The sequence below is a fragment of the Aulonocara sp. 'chitande type north' Nkhata Bay genome, linkage group LG3 (genome assembly GCF_057382095.1).
Source record: "Aulonocara sp. 'chitande type north' Nkhata Bay isolate Kocher_YH1m ecotype deep benthic linkage group LG3, A_spYH_male_GT1.1, whole genome shotgun sequence".
NCBI lineage: Eukaryota > Metazoa > Chordata > Actinopteri > Cichliformes > Cichlidae > Aulonocara > Aulonocara sp. 'chitande type north' Nkhata Bay.
The window spans coordinates 9,623,255-9,650,779 of NC_141346.1; the positions used below are offsets into that span (position 1 = coordinate 9,623,255).

Consider the following 27,525-nt stretch of genomic DNA (forward strand, 5'->3'; position numbering starts at 1 on the left):
GTCATCAAGCTGCGCCTATTTTGATTGAAAACATCGCAGCGGCTGCAAACAGTATCATCTGCAAATTATACCGGGCGACAGTAATAGTGAAGAGATGAAGGAAGTTTTGGAATATGAGGAAAGCCAAAAACTGCCTTTCCTCCACTTCCGTACCATTGATTCATTAATGTTGAATTTTCTCACAGCTGCTCTATTCCCATGTTGTTGCAGTATATTAATGACTAACCTCGTATTGTGGATGAATGATCTCAGTTGTTCTCCTGACTGAAGGTTGGTCCGTTTTCAGCATCCTGCCATGCGATTGCATTTGTCCCTAACCATTAGGAACCCTCACGTTAATGTTTATCGAGTAAAAAAAAGTTGCTGCTAACGATCATGTAGCACATCATTATATACCAGCTAGTCCTGAAGTCCAACTTCAGTTGTTTTCAGAAATCTCTCAGTCAGAACATGCTATACCATGTTTAGCTGGAAACTAGCAAGCTAACTTCTAAGTCCGTTAAATTGAATAAATTCTGTTTTCATGGATGTTAAACTTAATTGTTACACCTGGTAAAGCAGCAACACTGATGATTTTATTAAAGATGAAAGAATTTAGACAGTTTTTAACTCTCAGTGATGCTGCAGTGTTTGTTTGACTATGGGACCTGAAGAGGATGGAGTTTTGGACCCAGATTACTCAGCGAGGCTCCTGACTATGGTAGCCGTAATGCTCCGACAATCCATCAAACAGTGCGGCCTCGTAGCTTACCAAAATCGTACTAAAATATTTTTTGATAGATTTTTGAGCGCTGTGTAACACATAAAATCAGTTTGAGATCAGTAAGCACAACCAGAATTCATACATAAGGCGCACCGGATCAAAAGGCGCACTGTCGATTTTTGAGAAAATTAAAGGATTTTATGTGCACCTTATAGTGCCGAAAATGCGTTATACAGAAGAAAAAATACATCGCGATATATATCGTTACCACACATACTTCAAATTACACTGCGATATGAATTTTAGGCAATATCACCCAGCTCTAGTAATGATGATGCTTTGCTTGAACAATAACAAGAAATACTTTTAAAAATATATAAAATATGTATCAGCTGTTAAGAATCTAAATTGCATAGTTAAAAAGATCATTAACAGCAGGTTAAACACTAATGCTTGTTAATTCTCTTCTGCCTGTCAGCATATTGAGGTTTTGCACTGATAACTATCTAAATTACTAAAAAGATAAATAGAGACTGCAGATGGGACATTATCGCTGGGACACACCCATTGTTGTATTTGGATTGTCTCTTTCACAGCACAAACATTTTTAACCTTGAAATCTTTGAACATTTTCAGATTAGATTAAAAAAAAAAATCACAAAAGTGATATGATATGCACCAGACAACTTGAGTAAGTAGGAAGGACCATGATATTTGCTGCTATTACCGTTAATTTATTTGGAACTCCTAATGCAACATTTGACTGACCAAATCACTTGAAATGTTAAGAACAAAGCACCAAATACTTTTTGCAGAAATACACACACACATAAATATTGTTATGCAATTGGAGTGTAAGTGTGTATTAAACCTGTAAAGGAATGTTCCCTCCACACTGCTCCCCCTAGTGAATGCACAAGACATCATCGGATGTCTGTGAAGATTCTCAGTCATCCAGGTCATCGTTGGTCATACCCGTTGTTGTCATAGTCAAGCTGAAGAAGCTTCTCGGATCATCATCGGAGTTATTAAATATTGCTTAGGGACATTACTACTAATGGTGGCATCATCCACCATTAGTGGAGAAAAAATGGCGCCGGTGAGGTTGGCTGCCGTGCTGGATGCTCTGCCCCAACTTCTCCACTTTTTGCAGTTTTTCGTCACTTTTTGCTATATCTGCGATAATCTTGCATGGGCATCATGCAAAACACACAAATCCGCTACAGTAGAGACACTTTGGTTTCTATTGGTCTACAATACACGAACATTTCACCATGTCTAACTCCGGACCCAACCTGGCCAAAGGAGATCCTGAGAGAGAACAAAGGACGCGACCCTAAGCGACGGCCTCGAGGCTACGGGCTCCCATGCCCAGTATCCTGTTAGCCAATGTTCAATCCATCGAGAACAAGCTTGATGACCTCAGAGCCAGAATCAAGTTCCAGAGAGACATTCGGGACTGCAACCTCCTCTGCTTCACTGAGACTTGGCTGAACCCAGCGATACCAGACCACGCCGTGCAGCCGACGGGGTTCTTTTCGGTTTACTGCATGGACAGGACAAGGGAGTCGGGGAAGAAAAGAGGTGGTGGAGTGTGTTTGATGGTGAACAACAGATGGTGCGACAGCACAAACATCTCCCCACTCACACGCTCTTGCTCGCCCAATCTGGAGCTTTTGATCGTTAAATGTCGCCCTTTCTATCTCCCTCGGGAAATCACTGCGGTCATTGCCTGCACTGTTTACATTCCGCCTCACGCGGACTCGGACACTGCCTTATGTGAGCTACATGAGGCTCTCACACATCAACAAACACTTCACCAAGATGACGCACTCATTGTTATGGGAGATTTTAACAGAGTGAATCTCAAAGGGACATTTCACAACCTTCACCAGCACATCAACTGCCCCACCCAGGGCACGAGGACATTAGACCACTGCTACACCCCGTTCAAGAACTGTTACAAGGCTCAGCCCCTGCCGGCATTTGGAAAATTGGACCATGCCGCCATCTTCCTCATGCCTGCTTACAAACAAAGGCTAAAGCAGCAACCACCAATCAGGAGGGAGGTCACTCGCTGGATGGACCAATCAGTGGCCGCGCTGCAGGACGCACTGGATGACGCACTGGATGACGCAGACTGGGACATGTTTCGGCGCAGCTCTGATGACATCAACATGTTTACGGAAGCGGTTGTGGGATTTATTGGGAAACTAGTGGACGACACAGCAGAAAGAACTATCATCCGAACGTTTCCCAACCAGAAGCCGTGGGTGGATAAAAACATCCGCGATGCTCTGAGATCACGCACCGCTGCCTACAATGAAGGGCTCGTCTCCAGTAATATGGACCTATACAAGGCTGCGTCCTACAATGTGCGCAGCGCGGTCCGAAAGGCAAAGCGGAGCTACGGGGAAAAACTAGAGTCACAGCTACGACAGTGCGACTCTAGGAGCCTGTGGAAAGGACTGCGGACTATAACGGACTATAAACGACCAGCTTCTTCAATGATGAATGCAGATGCTTCACTGGCTGATGAGCTGAACACGTTTTATGCTCGCTTCGACGCCGCAGCAATTAAAACAACAAACGGCTGCACGCGCTCGGAGTGCACCAGTGAAGAAAATGCATTCGTCATCACAGAGCATGCCGTGAGGAACACCTTCAGGAGGGTGAACACCAGGAAGGCAGCAGTACCAGATGCAATCCCTGGCCGGGTCCTTAGAGCCTGCGCTGATCAGCTAGCACCGGTGTTCACGGAGACCTTCAACCTCTCCCTGGCCCAAGCTGTGGTTCCCACATGCTTCAAACAGTCCATTATAGTTCCTGTTCCAAAGAAACAACAGCCCGCTTGCCACAATGACTACCGTCCAGTAGCACTGACTTCAATTGTGATGAAGTGTTTTGAAAGACTGATGAGAGATCACATAACTTCTTCACTTCCTGCCACCATCAACTCACTTCAATTTGCTTACCGGACTAATCGTTCCACAGACGATGCCATATCTCACCTGCTCCACACATCCCTGAGTCACCTGGACACTGGCAGAGGGAATTATGTTAGGATGCTGTTCGTGGACTACAGTTCAGCATTCAACACAATAATTCCCTCTAAGCTTTTCACCAAGTTGACAGATCTAGGACTCAGCTCATCACTGTGTCAGTGGATCCTCAACTTCCTCACAGACAGACCCCAATCAGTGAGGGTGGGAAAACAAGTCTCCCCTCCATCTCACTCAAATTAAAAAACTTTAAGTTAGGATGAAATTGTGTTGTTGGCCAGGAACACATTTGACTCCAAGAAAGTTTTGTTTGAGCTCTGCCCTACTACCTCACAGCGGTGCGTTGGATATAAAGGACATCATAACAATATTAAACTCTGCCTTAAAGTGCTGAATGAGTGTGGTGAGAATATCCCCAGATTTGTCTCTCGTACCTGGATGATTTGCCGCCTCTTACACACTCCAGCATGGATGTGTGTTGTTTACTACGGAGAATGGACCAGCTATGTGCTCAGGTGGGTGCTTTAAAACATCCAATCAAACTACAGGCAGATGTTTTTGAGCAATTTAAGACCAATGCTGTCGAGGTCAACCAACGTGTGACTGCTCTTGAGTGTCAGTTTGAGGTGCTGACTGAGCCTATTACTCTGAACGCTCAGGGGCCGGAGACCGCTTCCCACTTCCCCTGTGGAAGCACTCAGAGGACCGGCAGGGGAGTCGAGTTAAAGGTGGCCCATGTGGAAGGCAGGGAACCGGAACTTTGGCTGGTTCAAAGACTGGGACAAGCACAGTGTCAGCGTTTTGTGCGGAGATATTGCTATGTGGTCAAGATCGGGCTCTGATGAGAGCCTCAGGTCCTAATATGGAAACTACTGCAACAAGGGAGGATTCTGTTGAGACAGAGCTTTTTACATGCTCCCCACAGTTGCGTAAAGTTGTGAAAAATGGCAGACTTTGTTGGAAGTTGGAGAAGGTTAATTCAGGTTCAGGAACGCATGCTTTTACCACTGGACGCAATAAGAGGCCTGGAGCTGTATCGATCATTGGCACTGGAGCTGTGAGTACAATCAAAACTGTGAAAACTAAATTGGTGAGCGTATTTGCCACTAAATTTGCCCTGGATGTAGATGCAGAAACTCTTGCTTTGTATTTGAGAGAGAAACTCAGTAGAGATGTGACCCGTCAAAAAATTTCTAGTTAACATAGCAAGTTATACTCTTTCAAGGTTACTGCTTAATGTAATGATGTGAGTTAAATGTACAATCCTTTACTCTAGCCTGAAGGGGCTCTGGTCTGGCGTTTTTCTAAACTGCGCAGACACGGTACAGTGGTGCCAAGCATAGGTATGAGGTAACTGTGTCCTTTTGGTTTACCTTTTGGTTTTACTGTGAATGTGGAACAAATGCCAGCAATAACTGAAAATAATATTGCTACTATTTCTACCAGTGTAAAATTAGACTGGTCAGCATTTAGGGAAGATGACTTCTTAGCTTATTATAGTAATGCCGATATACCTCTGAAAAACATTTCTTTGCCCAAAGAAGTGATTTTGTACAAGGATGTCAACTGTAAGAATGTTGTGCATAAACATGAACTCTGCTCCATGTGTGATGATATAGTGACTGCTCTGTATGAAAGAGGAAAGAGGTGAAAGGTTTTAGTAATTGTAAACCATCTCTACCATCAACTGTTGACGGTGTTTCTGGGGCAGATAACATTGAAGCATTATGGAGACAGCATTACAGTGCGTTGTTTAACTGTATAAAAAGTGAACCATATGAAGACAATTCTGACATGAGCGATGAAGCAATTAGTGTAAGGACACATGAGGTAAATGAAACCATTTGCAGGTTATCTAATAGTAAATCTTGTGGCTTGGATCACATCACTGCAAAACATTTAAAACATGCTAGTTTAAGGCTAGCTCCTCTTCTAGCGCTCTGCTTCACTGGGTTTATGATTCATGGCATACTACCTGAGTCAGTGCTATGCATTTTACTTGTACCAGTTATGAAATATAAAGCTGCAAAAGTGAGTTGTCTGGATAATTATAGGCTGATTGCACTAGCCAGTATTTTATCTAAGGCGCTAGAAATAATCTTGTTTGATAGAGTTAGTGTTTTCATCTCTTCCCTGGATGATCAGTTTGGCTTCAAACCAAAGCATAGCACTGTCATATATATGTGTCACGGTCTGGCTGGCAGACCGTGGGGATGTGGGGAAAGGAGGACCCAAAACGCAGACTCTGCGATGCAAACAGTGCTCTTTATTTACAGTGAAAAGGCTGTAAAAACAATAACTCCCCGTTGCTCCCTCGAACCCCGTGTGCGTGCTTCCCTCCGATATCTGTGCTCGTGCTCCCCGCTGTTGTGTTTCCGCACCCCCGTGCGTGCTGCCTCTCCGGACCACTCCTCCTCCTGTAGGGAAACCAGAGACGCAGCCGTCAACACTAACCCTCGGTGGGCATATACGCACAGCACAGACCTACGCTAACACACACTGACTTGGTAAGATAACTCAATGATCCCGCGTCGGTGGGAGCTCCAAGACTCTCCTAAGTAGCTCCCCCGACGAGCCCTGATCAGCGGCAGGTGTGTGGCTTCGGGTGTGGCCAGTCCCTCCGCAGGGCCACACCCCTCAGGCCTGCAGGTGGCCGAGCTCCATCCTCCAGGCACACCCGCAGACATACACACCCATACCTCGCCTAAACATATGAGTGGGACACAGACTAACACAGCACAGAGAAACACACATATGTACACGCACAGAGAAGGAGAAACGACACCAAAAATACATAATAATAATACACAGGTCCATGACTGCCCAGGGATCCTGGGTCGCCCAGTCCCAGGACCCTGACAGTACCCCCCCTCTAAGGGTCGGCTCCCGACGACCCAAAAACACAAACCAAAAACAGTACAACCAACCCAGGGCGGGCGGCGGGAGGTCCAGGACGGAGGGCAGAACCAAAACAAGCAAAAACCCCCAAAGAAAACAACCCCCCCAAGGTCACAGTCCCAGAGTCCGACCGCGCATCCCGCAGCGGAGCAACAAAAAGAAAAAACGCCACAAAACAGTCTCAGGCGGCCCATCAACATAACAAAAGAGTTCAGGGGGCCTACCTCGAGCCCAACGGCGGCGACGTAGCAGCTCCGGCGGACGGCCCCGGGTCCGGCAGCAGCAGCAAAACAGTTTAGGGGGCCTGCCACGGGTCCGGTGGCGGCGGAACGGTTCTGGCGGCCTGCCACAGGTCCGGTGGCGGCGGCGCTGCTCCTCCGGCGGCCTGCCACGGGTCCGATGGCGGCGGAACGGTTCTGGTGGCCTGCCACGGGTCCGGTGGCGGCGGCGGCGCTGCTCCGGTGAGCAACAGCGAGGCGTGGCACCAGGTCCATGACGCGCCGATCGCTGACGTGGACGCACCGGACGTAGATGGCGAGGAGGCCGCGCTAGACGTGGAGGTCCCTCCGGTCCGCTGATCTCCGACTCCGGCTGAGCGGGTCCCTCCTCGGCTGCTGGCAGCGAGAGCTCCTCCTCGGCTGCTGGCAGCGCCGGTTGTTCCTTCCGCTCGCCGAGCTCCTCTGCTGGTGGTTCGCTGAGCTGCTCCTGCTCGCTGAGCTGCTCCTGCTCCGGCTCGCTGAGCTGCTCCTGCTCCGGCTCGCTGAGCTCCTCGGGCATGCTGAGCTCCTGCTCGGGCATGCTGAGCTCCTCCGGCTCGCTGAGCTGCTCCTCGGCTGGCGGCTCGCTGAGCTCCGGCTCCCGCTCGCTGAGCTCCGGCTCCCGCTCGCTGAGCTCCTCCTCGGCTGGCAGCGCGAGCTCCTCCTCGGCTGGCAGCGCGAGCTCCTCCGGCTCGCCGGGCTCCTCGGCTGGCAGCGCGAGCTCCTCCTCGGCTGGCAGCGCGAGCTCCTGCTCCGGCAGCGCGAGCTCCTCCCGTTCGCTGAGCACCCACTGGGGCCCGCAGAGCTCCCACTCGGGCAGGGCAGGTGCGGGTGGTGAGGTAGCGGCCAGTGAAGCAGACGGCTGAGGGGTGACTGCAGGCGGATGAGTTGACGGCTGCGCTTCAGCCACAGATGGATGATCCGGAGGCGACGATGGTGTGGCAGCCACTCCCGGTAGACTGGACAGCGATGCAGGGACAGATGGGTGAAATGATGGCAGAGGTGGTCCGGCCGGCATATCGACCTCCAACTGAGGATGAAGGTGAGAGGCTGACAGGACTGAAGACTGAGCCACCAGCTGGGCAGCAGGCTGAGGTGAGGGTGAGATGGCTACTATGAAGGGTGGAGAGGATGAAAATGTTACAGCTGGCCCAACAAATTCCAGGGGTCCAGAGGCAACTGAGACCTCCAGTTCGGTCTCTGGGGAAGCCCTGGGGAGAACCTCCGTCTCCATGCGGCCAGACTGAGCCAAAAAGTCATTTGGGTCTGTATGCTCGGAACTCCCTAGCTCCCAGCTTACAGTCTCAGAGGGAATATTTGCTGGGTCTTTGGAGGTACAGCAAACAGTTTCTATTTTTATGTTTACAGAAAGGGAATTTATAACACCGGCAGAGTCCATTTTACTCACTGTGGCATCCAGAGCCGCTGGTCCTGAGTCTTCGACCAGCACAGGAGTGAGTGTGGATGTGGTTGAACGCTGCTTGCGAGGACGCCTTCTCCTCCGTGAAGGCGGGGCCGGGTGTATGGAAACAGTCTTCTGCTGTTCATCTGGGTTGTGATTTTCAATGACATGATTAATAGACACAAACGAGTCGGGTTTACTCACTGCGGTGATGAGCGCTGTTGGTCCGTTGCCAGCTGACTGGGCTGAAACCGCAGGAGTGGGTTGAGGCGTAATGGGATGATGGTAGAGAGTGCGGCATGCCTTCCGTAACGGCGGATCAAACGATTGTGCCGCGAGCACCGACGGGAAAGCCCTCCGCCGACGCGTGAAAAACCAAGCGGCTAGAGTCTCTAGGAGAGCAGCCGAACTGTCCATGCTCGGACCACCCAAGCCAAATAGTTCAAAACTCGAGCTCTCCCTTAACCTAGCGACCAGGTGCCTAAGTTTGTTAATGTCCAGAATGTTCGTGGTGAAGGTAGTGGATGTGAGGTGATTATCAAGGAACACTACCTGTATGTGTCTCCTGTGTGGATTTACGGCCTGGACTACGCTCCGGCAGTAATCCCATAGCTGCGCGAGCGATCTCTCCTCCGTGGCAACTCCTGAGTTTGCTGGGTCCATGGCGGTTGGCGGGATCATTCTGTCACGGTCTGGCTGGCAGACCGTGGGGATGTGGGGAAAGGAGGACCCAAAACGCAGACTCTGCGATGCAAACAGTGCTCTTTATTTACAGTGAAAAGGCTGTAAAAACAATAACTCCCCGTTGCTCCCTCGAACCCCGTGTGCGTGCTTCCCTCCGATATCTGTGCTCGTGCTCCCCGCTGTTGTGTTTCCGCACCCCCGTGCGTGCTGCCTCTCCGGACCACTCCTCCTCCTGTAGGGAAACCAGAGACGCAGCCGTCAACACTAACCCTCGGCGGGCATATACGCACAGCACAGACCTACGCTAACACACACTGACTTGGTAAGATAACTCAATGATCCCGCGTCGGTGGGAGCTCCAAGACTCTCCTAAGTAGCTCCCCCGACGAGCCCTGATCAGCGGCAGGTGTGTGGCTTCGGGTGTGGCCAGTCCCTCCGCAGGGCCACACCCCTCAGGCCTGCAGGTGGCCGAGCTCCATCCTCCAGGCACACCCGCAGACATACACACCCATACCTCGCCTAAACATATGAGTGGGACACAGACTAACACAGCACAGAGAAACACACATATGTACACGCACAGAGAAGGAGAAACGACACCAAAAATACATAATAATAATACACAGGTCCATGACTGCCCAGGGATCCTGGGTCGCCCAGTCCCAGGACCCTGACAATATGCAGTCAAGGAAATAGTTTGTATAGGGCTAAAAATTCATCTGTCCTTATGTGTGTCATGGATGCCTCTAAAGTTTTGATCGAGTAAACCACAGAAACCCTTTGGATAAAGTGAAGCGACGGGAGTTCCTGGATACACTGTGAGGATTCTCTCTTACTGGCACGCTCATCAGAAGATGCAGGTTAAATGAAGAAGCAGTATTTCTGCCCCCCTTGCTGTCAGCAATGCTGTCAGACAGGGTGGGGTTTTAACTCCAATTTTATTTAATTTATTTGTTGATGATTTGTTCATGCAGCTAAAAGCCTATACCACTGGGTTTATATTAGGTATAACATTGATAAATCATCTTATACGTGCAGGTGACCTGGTTGTTTTTCGTCCAAGCAGTGCTGGTTTACAGGCGCTTCTTAATGTCTGTACTGAATATGGTGTGCTATATGATATAAAGTACAATGCTGTTAGAAGAGCTGTCTTGATATGGAGAACCTAGCAGGGTAGCTTGCTAAATTTCCCTGTGTTTAAACTTACCCAAAAAACTCTTGAAGTTCATAAAAAGGTTAAATACCTCGGTCACTATAATACTGACCAAATAAATGATGACGACATATACAGACAAAGGCAGAAGCTCTGTGTGCAAGCAAATACTACTGCACGCAAATTCAGCTCATGTTCACCTCCAGATAAAGTGGCTTTGTTTAAAGCATATTGCACACCTCTATCTACTGCCCACTTGTGGCCATTCTAAAAACAATGTAGCATGCAGAAGCTGCATGTTGCATGTAATGATGCAATGTGAATCCTTGTAGGATACCTAGAAGGGGTAGTGCCAGCCAGATGTTTGTAGCTGTGCATGTTTGGACTTGTAAAGCACTTTTAAGAAAGTTAATGTTCATTAATAGAGAATGACTGGATGACTCTAGAAACCGAATAATTTTAGTACACACAGATCCAAGAGTGAGTGGTTCCCATTACTCATCCAGTCTGAGAAAGCACCGGTTGAAGTGTTTGTGTATGTATTTATTTCTTTTAAGTAGCTGTGTATTTTATGTATATTATGGTTTTATATTTTTACAAATGTTTTAAATTTTATATACATTTTATTTAGGTTTATATGTTGTGGGTTTTTTTTCTGGTGTTTTGTCTTCTCTTTATGGACATAAAGTCAATAAAGATTGAATTGAAATGAATTGAATTAAATTATTATTCTTGAACTAATTTTTAATTCCACAGAGTGGACCAGGAGAGCTCAGAGGTTCCCAGTAGTCAGTCTGCCGAGCAGCATCAAACACACCTGGACTCCATATTTATGGTCTGTACATGTACAACAACTACTTTTACATCTATTCTGTTTACAGTCATCTTCATGCTGCTCTTTGTAGACCAGTGGATAGTCAGTGTGGATCTGATTTTTGGCTCAATGATTTCAGTCTGATTGGGTCATTCATAAAGTATTCTGTTCCAGCTGCTGGAGGAAAACATTATCACTTTTGTGAAGAACGAGCTGAAGAAGATCCAGAAGGTTCTGAGTCCAGAATACACAGAATGCTTAAAGAGTCCAAGGGAGGATGATGAACAGGGGAGGAGCAGCAGAGAGGCATTTGTGAAGATTATTGTGGACTTCCTGAGGAGAATGAAGGAGGGGGAGCTGGCTGACCATCTGCAGAGCAGTAAGAGGATTTATGTAAAGATTTAAGCTGCTGGATGAATGAAATATTTAGTAATGTATAAAGAGATCGATTACCTTATAGAGAGTAATTTCTTTGTGGGACTGAAATTATAATGAGCATTTTGTAAAGAACATGAACTGATTGTTGATGTTCTATTTTATTATTGTTATTCAGAACTTCCAGCTGCAATTTGTCAGCCTAACCTTAAATCTAACCTGAAGAAGAAGTTCCAGTGTGTGTTTGAGGGGATCGCTAAAGCAGGAAACCCAACCCTTCTGAATCAGATCTACACAGAGCTCTACATCACAGAGGGAGGGACTGCAGAGGTCAATGATGAACATGAGGTCAGACAGATTGAAACAGCATCCATTAAAACAGACAGACCAGAAACAACAATCAGACAAGAAGACATCTTTAAAGCCTCAACTGGAAGAGATGAACCTATCAGAACAGTGCTGACAAAGGGAGTGGCTGGCATTGGGAAAACAGTCTTAACACAGAAATACACCCTGGACTGGGCTGAAGACAAAGCCAACCAGGACATCCAGTTCATATTTCCATTCACTTTCAGAGAGCTGAATGTGCTGAAAGAGGAAAAGTTCAGCTTGGTGGAACTTGTTCATCACTTCTTTACTGAAACCAAAGAAGCAGGAATCTGCAGATTTGAAGACTTCCAGGTTGTGTTCATCTTTGATGGTCTGGATGAGTGTCGACTTCCTCTGGACTTCCACAAAACTACAATCCTAACTGACCCTAGAAAGTCCACCTCAGTGGATGTGCTGCTGATAAACCTCATCAGGGGGAAACTGCTTCCCTCTGCTCGCCTCTGGATAACCACACGACCTGCAGCAGCCAATCAGATCCCTCCTGACTGTGTTGGCATGGTGACAGAGGTCAGAGGGTTCACTGACCCACAGAAGGAGGAGTACTTCAGGAAGAGATTCAGAGATGAGGAGCAGGCCAGCAGGATCATCTCCCACATCAAGACATCACGAAGCCTCCACATCATGTGTCACATCCCAGTCTTCTGCTGGATCACTGCTACAGTTCTGGAGGATGTGCTAGAAACCAGAGAGGGAGGACAGCTGCCCAAGACCCTGACTGAGATGTACATCCACTTCCTGGTGGTTCAGGCCAAAGTGAAGAAGGTCAAGTATGATGGAGGAGCTGAGAAAGATCCACACTGGAGTCCAGAGAGCAGGAAGATGATCGAGTCTCTGGGAAAACTGGCTTTTGATCAGCTGCAGAAAGGAAACCTGATCTTCTATGAATCAGACCTGACAGAGTGTGGCATCGATATCCGAGCAGCCTCAGTGTACTCAGGAGTGTTCACACAGATCTTTAAAGAGGAGAGAGGACTGTACCAGAACAAGGTGTTCTGCTTCATCCACCTGAGTGTTCAGGAGTTTCTGGCTGCTCTTCATGTCCATCTGACCTTCATCAACTCTGGATTCAATCTGCTGGAAGAAAAACACCTGAAATTGTTCAAGTTATTTAGAAAACAAGAATCAAGGAGTGAAGCCAAATCCGCAGAGACAGTCTTCTACCAGAGTGCTGTGAAGAAGGCAATAAAAAGTCCAAATGGACACCTGGACTTGTTCATCCGCTTCCTTCTGGGTCTTCAACTGCAGACCAGTCAGACTCTCCTACGAGGTCTGCTGACACAGACAGGAAGTAGCTCACAGACTAATAAGAAAACAGTCCAGTACATCAAGAAGAAGCTCAATGAGAATCTGTCTGCAGAGAAAAGCATCAACCTGTTCCACTGTCTGAATGAATTGAATGATCGTTCTCTAGTGAAGCAGATCCAACAGTCCCTGAGATCAGGAAATCTCTCCACAGATGAACTGTCTCCTGCTCAGTGGTCAGCTCTGGTCTTCATCTTACTGTCATCAGAAGAAGATCTGGATGAGTTTGACTTTAAGAAATACTCTTCTTCAGAGAAGGCTCTTCTGAGGCTGCTGCCAGTGGTCAAAGCCTCCAACAGAGCTCTGTAAGTAAACATTTGATCATCCCTTTTTAAAAAAAATAAAATAATTCTACTTAAGAAAATAATAGGTGTGTTCAATTAAGAAATGGAAATATATAACGGGACCTCGCTCTTTAACAAGTTCATATAAGAAATGATCATATAAGAAATGAAGAAAATTATACCTCGACTTGGTGACAATCTAAAGCTAATGAACTAACAACAGGTGGCTGAAGGGCTGAAGAGGCGCATTATGCTTCTTAATTTGGAAAGAATACTGAAGGTGCATGGTGTTTACTGCTAAATGACTATGTAGAGAGTGCATCAAGAGAGGATGGAGTCATACCATTGACTTTCAAATCTGTTAGAAATATGCAAGCTTTTTTTTTTATACGCTTCATTTCTAGGTATACTTGTTTTTAAAATAACAGCAAATATTTTTGATTTTGAAATGAGTACTGTATTCTTTTTATTACCTAGGACCAATATCAAAAAATGATAACATTTTATCATAAACACTTTTTTTTCAGACTCAGTTTCTGTAACCTCTCAGAGAGAAGCTGTGAAGCTCTGTCTTCAGTTCTCAGATCCCAGTCTTCTAGTCTGAGAGAGCTGGACCTGAGTAACAACAAGCTGAATGATTCAGGAGTGAAGCTTCTGTCTGCTGGCTTGAAGAGTAAACGTTCTAAACTGGAAACTCTCAGGTGACTTTCTGTGTGTGTGTGTGTGAGTGTGTGTGTGTGTGTGTGTGTGTGTGTGTGTGTGTGTGTGTGTGTGTGTGTGTGTGTGTGTGAGTGAGTGAGTGAGTCAAATCTTTATCCTTTTTGTATGCTTGCATCTTTAACAGAAGACATCATTGTGGATTCTTTTAAAAACTAAATCTCTTAAGTCCTGATTGTATCATGAACACATGTGTGTGTCTTTTGTATTATTTTTTTCAGACTGAATGGCTGTAATCTCTCAGAGAGGAGTTGTGAAACTCTGTCCTCAGTTATCAGCTTCATGTTCTCTAGTCTAAGAGAGCTGGACCTGAGTAACAATGGCCTGTGTGACTCAGGAGTAAAGAAGCTGTCTTTTGGAGTGGAGAGCCCATATTGTAAACTCAAAACTCTCAGGTTGGATCTAATGACTTTCTTTTATTAACCAGTTAAACCTTTCACAAAATTAAGTTCAGTTTCATCCTTTTAAGTATTCTAGCATATTTCATTATTTATTGGTCATTGTAGCACGGTGGCATGGTGGTTAGCACTGTTGCCGCACAGGAAGAAGGTCCTGAGTTTAATTCCACCATCATGCCGGGGTCTTTTTGTGTGGAGTTTGTATGTTCTTCCCGTGTTTGCGTGGGTTACCTCCGGGTACTCCGACTTCCTCCCACCATCCAAAGACATGCAGTTAGTGGGGATAGGTTAATTGGTTAATTCAAATTGCCCATAGGTGTGAATATAGAGTGAATGTGAGTGTGAATGGTTGTCTGTCTCTGTGTGTTAGGGTTAGGGTGCGACAGACTGGCGACCTGTACAGGGTACACAGTTTTAATAGGGCAAATATTATTGATAATAGAAAGACAGTAATTATTAAAAAAAATTGTTAATAAATGAAGACTCTGTCATTTTTAGACCTCCCTAGCTAGAAGTACCACAGCCGCAACTTACGGACAACTGCAGTCATTCCAGTTTTGTATCAAAAAAAAAAATCATTGTCCAACTTTTAACCGTGATTTTTGCACATGTTATGTCTTGTTATGCAACATCTTCTGGTTATTCATAATGATTAAAAATTAAGGGCATAAAAAAGTAGTAAAAATAAAGTAGTAGTAAAAGTAGTAAAAAAAAATACTCAGGCTCAGATACCTCAAAATTTTACTTAAGTACAGTGATGAAGCATTTGTACTTTATTACTTCCCACCATCTCCTTGATTAAAGATCTTATAAGTGAGTTTGTTAATGAAGACGGGAGGAACAGAGTCCAAAATTAATCATTTCAGGATGTCGACCACGTGGCCAGTGGCTGAGAGAATTCAGTACAGGTGGGAGGCCGAGCGGTCAGCGAAGACACTGGAGCCGATCTGGAGGGAGGCCACGTGGAAGACGGCGGTCCAGGTGAAGCTGTCACTGGAGCTGTGACTGGTACATCTCAGTTCAGCTTGGCAGATGGCCAAGGCACTAATTGAAGCTAGGCAGGTGCAGAATGAGACCAGACGGGCGGAGAAGCTGTAGATGACGGCATGGGAGCCGCCGGTGGAGGAGCTGCAGGTGACTGCGTGGGAACTGCCAGAGATGGAGCTGCAGGCGATGTTGTGGGAGCCACCAGAGGTTGAGCTGCAGGTGCCGGTGTGGGAGCCGTCGGTGGGGCAGGGCCAGCCGGTGTGGAAACCCCTGCCTGAGATGTAGAAGACCCCACAGCCGGCTCTGGCTGCTGTGGTTGTAGGTCAGGTGATTGAGCTGGAGACTGAACTGGAGACTGAACTGGTGGGTGAGCGAAAGACTTAACCGGAGGTTGAACCAATGGCTGAGGTGGTGATTGAGCTTGTGCATAAGCTGGCAATGGTGACACTGCTGCAGCCTGAGCTGATAAAGCTGATCCCTGAGCTGGGACCAGGGCTGCTAACCGCACCAGAGATCTAGCTAGGGCCTGGAATATTGGTTGTGGAGGTGGATGAAGTGGTGAACTAGCAGGTTGCTGAGAGAGCTCTTCCCAACCTCCAGAAGATGAGGACAATGGCTGGATGGGCTCACCTGAGCCTCCAGTGAGGTCAGGTTGGGTGCTTGCCACCCTCACCCTGGGTACTGGGACAGGCACGGAAGCTACCGACATCAGCCACCACCACACGGGGAATAGGAACTGGTGTTGGAGTAGGCTGGATCTCAGCTGCCCTTGCTCTGGGAGCTGGCACAGGAACGGGTGATGGCTGGCAGTCAGCTGCCCAGTCCAGAGGAACTGGCATGGTTGCGGGGACGTGCTGAGCCCTAGCCACCCGAGGAGCTAATACAAGGACAGGCTGAGCCTTAGCCACCTTCACCCAAGCAACCGGAACAGGTGAAGGGGAAGGCAGGGTCTGAGTCACCCTGCTAGCAGAAAAAGGCTGAGAGATAGGTGAGGTAATAATGTCCAAATGAGAAAAATGATCAGATTCAGTGCCATGAATTGTCTTTGATGACCCCTCCAAAAGTTGATTCTGTTCATCTGGACGTAGCGTTTTTAGTGGAAGAAAATTTGCATAATGATTTAAACTGGCACCACTGAAGGAGCAACGGGCTGGGAGGTCAGTTCCTTCATCACAATTATGCAAATTCTCATGACCATTGATCAACAACCACTGATCAAAGACCACTGATCAATGGCCATGAGGACCATGGCTATGAGGTAGCTCTTCTGTGTTGTGCCATCCGCTTCGCCAGAGGTTGTTTGGTTTCCCTGATTTATAAATCCTGGAAATCCTCCTGGCACTTAACAGTGTACACTATGTTACTCTCTTTGTGTCAGGGGAACCGGTCCTTAGAGTGGGCCAATTTTTGCCGCAGTTTGTTTTGGGGTTTAAAAGCCACAAAGATGCGGTGTTTAGAAAAAATGCGTCTCAACTGTTCCAATACTCCTGATAGGTACAGGATCACTACGGATTTTTACTTTGTCAGCGGTTGTCCTTCTCTCCTGGATTGGCTAAAGCTTTCTTTAGGCGCCTTCCCAGCTTTGACAAAAGTCCAGCCTAGTCCAGCTTTGACAAAAGTCCAGCTTTGACAAAAGTCCAGCTGACCACATTTACTCAGGGCCTTCTTGACGTAATGTTCTTCTGCTTCCCATGCCGCTGTGCCTGTTGGGATGGTGTTGGCTCTGTGTTGTAGCGTCCTGATGAAACCCCATTTATGCGCCAGTGGATGACAAGAGTCAAACCCTAAATACTGATCCATATGCGTAGGTTTCCGATACATAACAGCTTTTAGATGTCCCCCATTACTGATGAAAATCTTACAGATTACAGGCAAACCTGCCACTTTTCATATCCTCCCTGGTAAAATTGTGTTGGTCCACCGAGTTAATGTGGTCCGTCAATTGTGGTACGTCCTGAGATTTGATTTTCACCCAGGTGTCATCCACATACCTGAACCAATCACTCAGTGGTGTTCCAGGGTAGGATAGCAAAGCCCTCTTTTCCACTTCCATGTACAAATTGGCCACGATGGGTGAAACTGGGGAACCCATAGCGCACCCATATTTCTGCCTGTAGTACTGACCCTTGTATGTGAAATAGGTGGAATGAAGGCAGTTCCAAAAGCAAACACACTTGGTTGATGCTGAGAGTGGTCCTGTTGCTGAGGCTGGGGTCATCCTGTAATCTCTTACGAACTACCTCCAACGCTTCCGTGACTGGGAAGGAAGTGAAGAGAGATGTAACATTGTACAAGATCATGACATCACATCTTTTGTTTCCACCTGAGCTCCTCCACCCAAGGGGAGAGCGCTGCTTACTGCCACTCCAATAAATCCGAGATCGCTGGGTCCTTAGCGTGTCCTTGTGGCACAGGTCTTGTCATTCTGTCAGGGTGATTGCTGTGTGGATGTGAGGAAGAAAGGAGAGTAGCCAAACGCAGGACTCGCAGTGAAGGATAAGGACGGTGTTTATTAAAATGAATTGGAACATAAGATGGCTGACTGAATGACTGGATGACTGGCTGGCTGAACTGAACTGAGACACACAAGTGGGATTGACAATGACAAGACAAGCAGCTGGAGGAAACTAAAGACTTAAATGCAGTGATTGATGATGATGATTAGAGATGGGTGAGTACACAGCTGATCATAATCTGACTAATGATAATAATAATAATAATAATGGATACTTTATTGATCCCCATGGGGAAATTACTTGTTTTTCTCTGCATTTGACCCATTCACTCAGTGAAGCAGTGGGCAGCCCACTAAGCAGGCGCCCGGGGAGCAGTGTGTAGGGACGGTACCTTGCTCAGGGGTACCTCAGGGTAGCCGTTACACAGGAAGCAAACTAGAACATATCTAGCATATACATCAGCAGAAGGCTGCCACAGGAAAACAGGAAATGTGAACAGGTGGAAAAATCAACTAAACATGAAGAAACTGAAAACACTGATTCAACAACCCAGGAACCCTGTCAAAAACAAGCTTAAATATTGTTAAATAGTTCTCACTTCAACATGAAGACACTTTTAATACCTGTTTTATTGTTCTTTGTGTTTCTAATCTTTCAGACTGATTGGATGTGATCTCTCAGAAAGAAGCTGTGAAGTACTGTCCTCAGTTCTGAGCTCCCAGTTCTCTAGTATGAGAGAGCTGGACCTGAGTAAAAATGAAGTCAAGGACGAAGGAGTGAAGCATCTGTCTGTTGGAGTAAAGAGTCCATATTGTGAACTGGAAACTCTCAGGTAAAGACACTTTTTTAAATGATCATTTATCATAAAATCTGAAAATTATTGCATAAAGAACTAACCTTAATAGATTTAGTAATTTGGAATGGGTTATTTATTATGAATTACACCTGAAAATATTTTATAAAACTGCGAGGAGTCATGTGCATAGTAAAGGAAACAATCTTTGTTCTTGACTAAAATAAATAACATCACATCTCAGAATGATACTGAAAATTGATATTTGGTAGTTAGAAGCTAGAGTAATGTAATTCACTAAAAGGCTGTTGGAACATTTCCCTAAACGTGACAATAAGAGTACTGAGAACATTAGTAAGAGAGATTATATTCATCCAATTTTGAGTTGTCATTTTTGGCTTGCTGCAAAATCTAGAATTAAAGGTAAAGTTCAATTCAATTCAATTTTATTTATATAGCGCCAAATCACAACAAAAGTCGCCTCAAGGCGCTTCATAGATACAGAGAAAGTCCTTTTTCCCCACATATAAAACCTTGCACAATCAGATTCCGTCATAACTTAAATCACTCATACCTGATGGAAGACCCAGAGTGCAGACTTACTTATGATTTGTATATTTTCTAAAAACGGAAAACAAGACAGAGTGTTGTCTATTAGTCTATCAGGCCCATGTACTGTAGAGTCTGGATAATGCTTATCAGACTCTCAAGCATCCCTTAGTTATGTTGCTATACAGTCAGACCGCTAGGGGATTTTCCATGAGCCATTGAGTATACGTTTCTTTTCCTTCCTGATTTGTTTATATGTAACAGCATGTCTTTAAATGTTGTCTAATTTCTCCTGTGCTTTATGTTTGATCCTTGCTGTGACAAGTTTTATCTTTATTTTTCCTCTATCCACATACCCATCTAACAGTGACATAGCTGCTCCTCCCCAAACTTGTAATAATAATAATAGTGTATACTTTATTAATCCTGTAGGAAATTACTCCTCTGCATTTAACCTATTCACTCAGTGAAGCAGTGGGCAGCCACCAATCCAGCAGCCAGGGAGCAGTGTGTAGAGACAATACCTTGCTCAGGGGTACCTCGGGGTAGTCGTTTGGTCAATTCTATCCCTGCCCCTTGGTCCTGTTTCAGGTTTCTTGCTGTTCAAAGAGACTTCTTCCTCCCCAGTGTCATGAAGCACTGATCATGTGATGCTTGGCGTACTCTCTCCAAAAGAAGAAAAATAAAAACAAATGTTTAGTGAACAATTAACTGATGGATTGTTTTTTTTGTGTGTCTGCAGTCTGTCAGGCTGTCTGATCACAGAGGAAGGCTGTACTTCTCTCGCCTCAGCTCTGAGCTCCAATCCATCCCATCTGAGAGAGCTGGACCTGAGCTACAATCATCCAGGGTTATCAGGAATGAAGCTGCTGTTAGCTGGACTGAAGGCTCCAGGCTGGAGACTGGACACTCTCAGGTATGGAGAGAATTTCTGAAAGAGGAGGAAGAGCCGGAAACATTTCCTGCGTCCTTCACTCACTTCCTGTTTGTTTCATTCAGATGAGACATGACCAATCATATCTTTCCATTTGACATTTTTCCTTTGCTCACAACAGAAACTCAGTACAGTAGAACAAAAATAAGATATATTTCTGAAGGTGACTCCATTGAGAACTTCTCTAGCAACATTGACAATGCCTAATATTTAGTCACCATTTAGATCTGATCTCTTTATATCTGTTTAACCATGCATTCATTTCTAGAAAAATAAATGTTCTCCCTTATTCTAAGTAGACTGAGGTCTGTATACAGACAAGACTTGAACACATTAAGCCTGCCTTCATCAAAAGAGGAAAATTCAAACTTTAGTTAGGGTTTATAATCATGACTTCTTTAGAAACTAACAACCACACGTCTTTCATAAGGGCAAAATTAGAATTAAAGAAGAATTAAAGAATTTTGAAAAAAAATCAGAATTAAACATGGTAAAAATTCATTTTTAAAAGCCTATACATAAACTGTGCTTTAAAAAACAGTATCACTTGAACTAAAACTTATTCATACACAAATACTGGTTACCATGTCCGTGTCAAAAAACTAAAAACAACCGTGAAAGTGTTTAAAGAGCACCACCAAATCTGCAGATCTTAGAGCTGCAGACAGAGCAGATCAACGGTCATCAGGATTTTCTAATTTTCTCTGGTTTGTCTCCTGTCCTCTTGACTAGAGATGGACCGATCCGATATTACGTATCGGTATCGGTCCGATACTGACCTAAATTACTGGATCGGATATCGGAGAAAAATAAAAAATGTAATCCGATCCATTAAATATCACGAAAGCACCTCACAAAACTTGCAACACGCCGTAACTCGCCTCAGAACGTCGGAGCAGTATGCATCACGTGATAGAGCAGCTGTGGCATGCGGGACCTGTCGGTGGTCTGGATAGCATTTGGAGCTTCGCTAGCAACCTGGCATTTCATCTCCGACAAAGTTATCCCCGAGAGAAGTAAAGCAAGTGTGTAAGTCCATCTCTGAATGTTTGTAAAGCATTCCCACGTTAAGCTTAACGAGCGACTGCCTCTCGCTCTCCGGCTGCTACTTCAATCGTGAAACTGCTAATGATCAGCTGATCGGCTTTTCTGTCGTGAGTCTCTCTTGTTTGTTTTTGGTCCACTTTGCGCCAGAAAGAGCAAACCAGCGGCTGAACAACAGCAGCACGTTTAAGCGTGATAAGCTGTTGTTACAATTTATTTAATATTACTTTCTACACCAGGATCTTTTTCTACGTAGCTGACGGCTGGTAACTGTGCAGGGGCGGATCTAGCAAAGTTTAGCCAGGGGGCCGATAGGGCATTAACTGGGAAAAGGGGGCACAAAGACTTTCTTATTCTCATTTAAAATGTCTAGCTTTTAATAAATAATTATCTGACACCCAAAGTTTTAATTTGATGTAAAATGAATAGAAGTCAATTACTGTATATAGTGACTATTAAGTCTAATATATATACCCTAGTAAGCTATAGTACATTTTCCTTTGGGAAGGTACCATCTGTGCAGTCTGCAATTTTGTTGAAGAAAGATGTTGAATCTATTTAATATTTCTTGAAAAATAATTGATTTCTGTGCATTTTTTTTCACACTGCATCAAATTAAGGTTGATTACGTTGATTAAGCATCATGAGGTGGAGCGTGAGGGGTGGTTCCCTATTTTTTATTTATTTATTTTTGTTGTTGCTGGGAGTTGGAACCCTATTAGTTAGGTTGCTTAATATTTACGCTAAGTACTCTTTAAAATACCAGAATAGGGAGGATGGTGTAGGTCTAAGTTTATTAGATTGATCAGTATTGCTGAACTATGAAATATATTTTTTTTGCATACAGGTATAACAGAATAGCTTTAGTGTAGTTGTTGTTTTAAACTTGAGTATGAACTTGCAGACTTGCAAAATGCAGCAAGATATTTTAAAAAACAGTTTTGTTGATTAAAAAACACTATATCGGATTCATATCGGTATCGGCAGATATCCAAATTTATGATATCGGTATCGGTATCGGACATAAAAAAGTGGTATCGTGCCATCTCTACTCTTGACTGTGACCTTTCGGAACTGCATTTTTGTTACAAGCCCCAGGGGCGGACACAGGAGATGGACCCAAATGCAGCTAACAATCAGACAGTGATAAAGTTTTAAATTTTTTATTGAAACAGAAACTGAGCACTGATAACTAAATGTAGCTGGCACGGAACAACACTGGAGAAAATGGAGTAGCATTCCTCGACACTGGCTTGGGCAGTGGTATACAACGATAAAGGGTTGCAAGACGAGAGCCTAGACAGCGACTAGAGGTGAAGGGGCAAGTGCTATGGACAGGAGGAGTCTGAGTGGAGGGTGGTCAGGCAGAGTGATGGATGATTAGCTTTTACTTCCTGACCTGTGGTGGTGGTGGAGCAGGAGTGCAGGCAACTGAAGTGAGGGAAATCCATATTTTCCGATGAAGGTGAATGTGAAGTTGGCTTGATGCTGCAAACAGTGACAAGGTTGAAAGTGGAAACAATGCAAGCTGTGGGCACAAGAAGACGAGGTAAGTATCACAGGAGAATAAATCTCAAAGACCTAAAGCCATGTTGTCACAATTGTCATGAACCAGTGGTTGGCACAAAGAGTGGACCCAAGCGCAGACAAACACGCTGTCAGAATCCTGTATATTTCTCTCTCTTTCTCTCTCCATATTTACATATATACCCACTCGCCCCTGCGGGCGGTCTATCCTTCAAGCTCGGGTCCTCTACCAGAGGCCTGGGAGCTTGAGGGTCCTGCGCAGTATCTTAGCTGTTCCTAGGACTGTGCTCTCCAATGTCCGGGGATCTGCTGGAGCCACTCGCCTAGCTTGGGAGTCAGGACTGTCCAGCCTTTGGTTAGCCATTCTGGGTGTCTCTCATCGACTAGCAACTGTTTCATCTGTACTACCAGACACTCATGGAGTGCAGTCAGCTTCTTCAGCCAGTAGGCGTGAGTTATGTCAGGGCCTGGTGCTGTCCAACACTTCATACTGGAGACCCTTTCTTGGATATCTGCCACTGTGATGGTTACTGGTCTCTGATCAGGGAGGTTGCTGTGGTCTGCCCTCAGATCCACTAGCCACTGAGCATTGCTGTTATGGGTTGCATCCTTCTCCCATATGCTCTTCCAGTATTGCTCCATCTCCAGCTTCGCGGGTGCTGATCTCAAATTGTTCCTCTGCCACTGAGACTACACCTTGGCTGGTTCTGTGGAAAACAGCTGGTTTATTCTCCTGCCTTCTATCTCTCTGGTGTGCCTCTTCAAGCGGCCAGCCAAGGCTGTGAGCCGTGGCTTTGCAGTTTCCAAGGCCTCTGGTATGGACAGTTTGCTATACTTCTTAGGCACCTTCCTCATCGCACCTTTCTGCAGCTCCGATAGTTGGCTAACCTCCCTCTGTGCTACCTTGATCTTAGCCTTTATTATATGTGGCCTTTTAAAGGCATGTGGTCCTAAACCTTTGATCAGCTGTAAAACAGCCTGTTTCAGATTAAGTGTTGTTGTTGTTCAATAAATTGCATTCTCAAAAAAACATTTTGTCTCACTCCCATACATTATGATAAACAGTTAGAGGATGAGGGACTGAATGCTCTGCTGTTCTTCTACAATAGAATATGGCAGGCAGCAGGAAAGAAGCTCTAATTATTCCAAGTGTGAAACCATGAAAGGACCCCAGTAAGACCACACATTATAAGCCTATAGCACTAACTTCTCATCTAGGGAAAGTCATGGAAAGAACGTCAGTGGACAGACTGATGTATGTGACTGAAAGATGGCAGCTGTTTTCACCTTTTCAGGAGGGGGAGGAACACCACAGACCCAGAAGTCTGCTTATATCAGAGACAAAAAGTAATAAAATAGTGGGGACTGTTTTTTGGATATAGCATGTAGACTACAGACCTTAAGAATGTAGAATGTTATTTATTACATGTCAGACACACCTGTGTACACTTGGACAGGTAAATGCATAAGGAGATGGGGTATGGTTTTTATTAGCCAACTTCAATGATGGAAGTGAATGAATTGTTCCTTTTTAATATTATGTGTTTCCTGAAAGTATCACATGCCCGGGCCTAATCTGTCATCTGTTAACACGTCCAAAATCTGCACCGCTGGTGAACAATGCACTGTGAGGTCAATTTTTTGGATCATTAACATGCAAATTGTTGTGAACATTGATCAATGGCAATGAGTACCATTGACAGAGAGTTGGGGAATGGCTGCAATCATAGCATTGTAAGCTGGCAAAAGATGTACAGGCAAAAACATGAGTGTGCCATGGCTTCTCCAGTTAAACCCATTGTGGCCAACTTGTACATGAAAGAAGTGGAAAAGAGGGCTTTGTTATTCTACTCTGGAAATCTCAGGATGTACCACAATTCATGGATCACATTAACTCGATGGACCTGTAAGCCACAGGTGTGAACGGTTGTCTGCGATAGACTGGTGACCTGTCCTGGGTGTACCAGGCCTCTTGCCTTATGATAGCAGAGATAGGCTTCAGGCCCTCCATGACCCTGACAAGTATAGATAGATAGAGTGATAACTATGTGAAAGTTAATATAAATTCTTGCAGGTTCAATAAAAAACAACTCTTATAATCATCATGGAACAGATTTCCACGTTAATAAATGGGTTTCTATTAGTATTAAAAAAAACGGACTAACATAATTTGGGGGAGATTAACTCAGTTGGAATCAACTTCAGCAAATACGTTGATTTATCAAAGTTGTACCATTGCCCCCAGTACTGGCGGGAATGGGGCTCTGGAGGGCTCTGGGGCTCAAGAGTTATGTTACCCTCCATACTGTCAAGCCTTGTATGCAGATATCAACATGTGTAGTATCTACAGAAATCTTAGAATCTCAGCTAAATGCTCATTTAAACCATTTCTACAACCACCAAAAAGAGCAAAAACAAGCGGTGATTAAAAGAGCAGGTCCGTAAATGCACAAAAGTTAGCTAAACACAAACAACCGAGCCCAGAATTTGCCAGACTGCATGTAATGATGTAAACAATGGCTAGTTAGTTAGCTTATGTTACAGTCTGGCAGAGGCAGACTGTATGGATTGACGAAAAGGACCCAGAACACAGACTTCAAGGAACAGAGAACAAAACTTGAATGTTAACAAAAAAAAAAAGGTAAAAAGGGTACAAACAAAGGGCAAGACAAACTGAAGCAAAGCTAACATTAACCTAAACTGGGTGAACTAAAAATAAACATGAAAAAACCCTCAACATGAAACTTGGCCTGGATGCAACAATACCTGAAACATGGAAGCATGACATGAACAACAGCCAACCTGACAAAGAATGAAGAGAAACACACAGACTAAATACGCACAAGGGTGATTAGGGGAAGTGGAAACACATACACTGATGTAGGACATGGACCTTCAAAATGAAAAAGGAAACATGAGATGCAGATATGACAATACAAACTTGACAACATAAGACATGCAGCATGAAACACATAAAGGGCAAAGGGAGACTAAAAGACAGGGGTAGAAGACACAAGGGGAATCTAATAAACAAATGAACTTAGATAACCTGATGAGTTTAAACATACACTATAAACATAAAAATAAACTAAAACTCAAAACGCTGGGTCATAAGACCCAGGATCGTAACAGTTTAGCTATCACCTATTCCAAAACACCACGTTTCACCACCCTCAGACCAAAATTCACTGAAACAGCTGCAGAAAAATAGAACAAAAACGTATAGTGGCGCAAATGCACTAAGAAAGAAATTCCCTTACTGGACAGATTTCTGGCCTTGCAACTTCTGATTGGTAGAACTGAGGTGAATGCAGAATCATTACCATGATTCTGTTGCCTCAAATGATTAAAAAGAGGTGTGAATCATGCAAATAGGAAAAAAGAAGCCGAAGGTAGAGCCCCTTATACTTTAAATTGTCAAAGACCATGTACACTCACTAGGGTGCAAGGCAGGAAGGGCCTGTTGCCTTGAAATGTGTGGTTAATTCTTCAAAAATATTCAAAAGAACAAGCATTTTTGGGAATTTGTTGAAATTGAATAATTTCTGCTCTTTAATACCTACAAATTCAACTCGTACATGTTATACGTCCATTCTCGTTCATCCAATTTGTGCCAAAATTATTAATTGCTGTAATTTTTCACTGTTTCTCTTTAGAAGCATAAATCTTTTCACAGATGATGTTTATATGTTGATTACTGAATTTGTCTATTAAAGTGTGAACTAAAGCATATTTTAAAAGGGTTATATGCTAAAAAATAAAAAACTAAATTGGGCAAGGAAAAAATCCAATTCGTTTTTCTGTTCTAGCTTTGGTAACCTTGACACAGTAACAACTGCTGCAATATATACAACCAGTGTTGGGACTAACGCGTTATTAAGTAACGCGTTACAGTAACTACGTTATTATTGTGGTAACGAGCACGGTAACTAGTTATTATGCCAAAACCAGGAACGCGTTAGTCGTTAATTTAGATAGGCTCGTTATTCGTTACTTCGTGTGGTGGCTATCCCGGAGCTTCCACAGATTCAATAACATTAGCAAGTGGTGGAGGCGAGCAGGTGGATGAAGGAAAAGGGAGGCAAGAGGAGAGACCCGAAGCGGCCGCTGGTCCGAGAGTGTCAGGTGAACTGAACTTCAGGTAAGATGTTATAACCTGCAGTCCATCTGGATCAGATATGAACCAAGTTTAGGTGGAGTTTATTTTCGTTATGCTGACTTTTTCGTACTGCGTGCTAGCTAGCATGACGGAGTTTCTATACAGCTGGGTGGTGCTATGTTACTGATGTTGAACTTTATTTTGTTCATAAGGTTAGAGTTGCCAACCATCCCGTAAAAAACGGAATCGTCTCATTCAGAGAAAATATTACGCGTTTCGTATTGAGCTGAGAAGGAACAGTTTGTCCCGTAATTCAGCTACAATGAAAAAGACACAAAGCTGGAGTTATTCTGTGTTTACGCTGCACAGCTGCCTCTTCTTCTCTCATCGTCTCACCCTCCCTCTCCTGTTTCTACTTCAATCATGAAACTGATCTATGATCAGCTGATCGGCTTTTCTCTCGTTTATTTATCGCCCACTTTGCGCCAGAAAGAGGAAACCAGCGGATGTCGCGGTAAACAACAACAGCACGTTTAAGCTTGATCAGCTGTTGTTAGAATTTATTTAATATAAATTTCTAGTATCAGCTGATGTTTGCTGGAGCCACAGCTGTAAAGCTGCTGGTCATGATATCGGTTTGGTTATGTGATGAGAGGGAAACATGAAGATGAAACCAGGAGATGTGATGATTCATCATCAGAGCTGTGATGGAGAAACAGGTTTACCTTTTAGTTAACATGAATGAGTTGAAGGGAAG

The 27,525-nt window shown here is 44.7% G+C and overlaps 3 protein-coding genes and 1 pseudogene across 3 annotated transcripts in view; 2 read left to right on the forward strand and 2 right to left on the reverse strand.

The window, feature by feature from the left end:
* Nucleotides 1-27,525, forward strand: part of LOC147333856 (protein NLRC3-like) — a 59,246-nt gene that overhangs the window by 27,891 nt on the left and 3,830 nt on the right. The window contains exons 5-11 of the mRNA XM_086270139.1: nucleotides 10,856-10,934; nucleotides 11,088-11,292; nucleotides 11,467-13,285; nucleotides 13,792-13,965; nucleotides 14,203-14,376; nucleotides 18,481-18,654; nucleotides 19,907-20,080. Coding sequence (XP_086126265.1) covers nucleotides 10,856-10,934; nucleotides 11,088-11,292; nucleotides 11,467-13,285; nucleotides 13,792-13,965; nucleotides 14,203-14,376; nucleotides 18,481-18,654; nucleotides 19,907-20,080 — 2,799 coding nt within the window. The remainder of the gene's footprint in view (nucleotides 1-10,855; nucleotides 10,935-11,087; nucleotides 11,293-11,466; nucleotides 13,286-13,791; nucleotides 13,966-14,202; nucleotides 14,377-18,480; nucleotides 18,655-19,906; nucleotides 20,081-27,525) is intronic.
* The window catches only part of LOC147333857 (uncharacterized), a 62,848-nt gene that overhangs the window by 27,012 nt on the left and 8,311 nt on the right, over nucleotides 1-27,525 (reverse strand). The gene's annotated exons all lie outside the window — the stretch shown is intronic.
* LOC147333858 (uncharacterized) lies at nucleotides 2,545-4,981 on the forward strand (annotated as a pseudogene).
* Nucleotides 6,715-8,925, reverse strand: LOC147333859 (uncharacterized). The gene is made up of 2 exons (XM_086287730.1): nucleotides 7,507-8,925; nucleotides 6,715-7,356 (listed from the first exon to the last, which is right to left on the reverse strand). Exons 1-2 carry the CDS (start codon nucleotides 8,923-8,925, stop codon nucleotides 6,715-6,717), a joined length of 2,061 nt encoding a protein of 686 aa, XP_086143856.1.

Excerpts from the sequence above, each read along its gene's own strand:
- LOC147333859 (XM_086287730.1), bottom strand. The coding sequence starts at position 8,925 with ATGGACCCAGCAAACTCAGGAGTTGCCACGGAGGAGAGATCGCTCGCG. Across the intron at positions 7,357-7,506 it reads AGGAGGAGCTCGCGCTGCCA|GAGCAGGAGCAGCTCAGCGA; the intron begins GCCGAGGAGGAG and ends CTCAGCGAGCCG.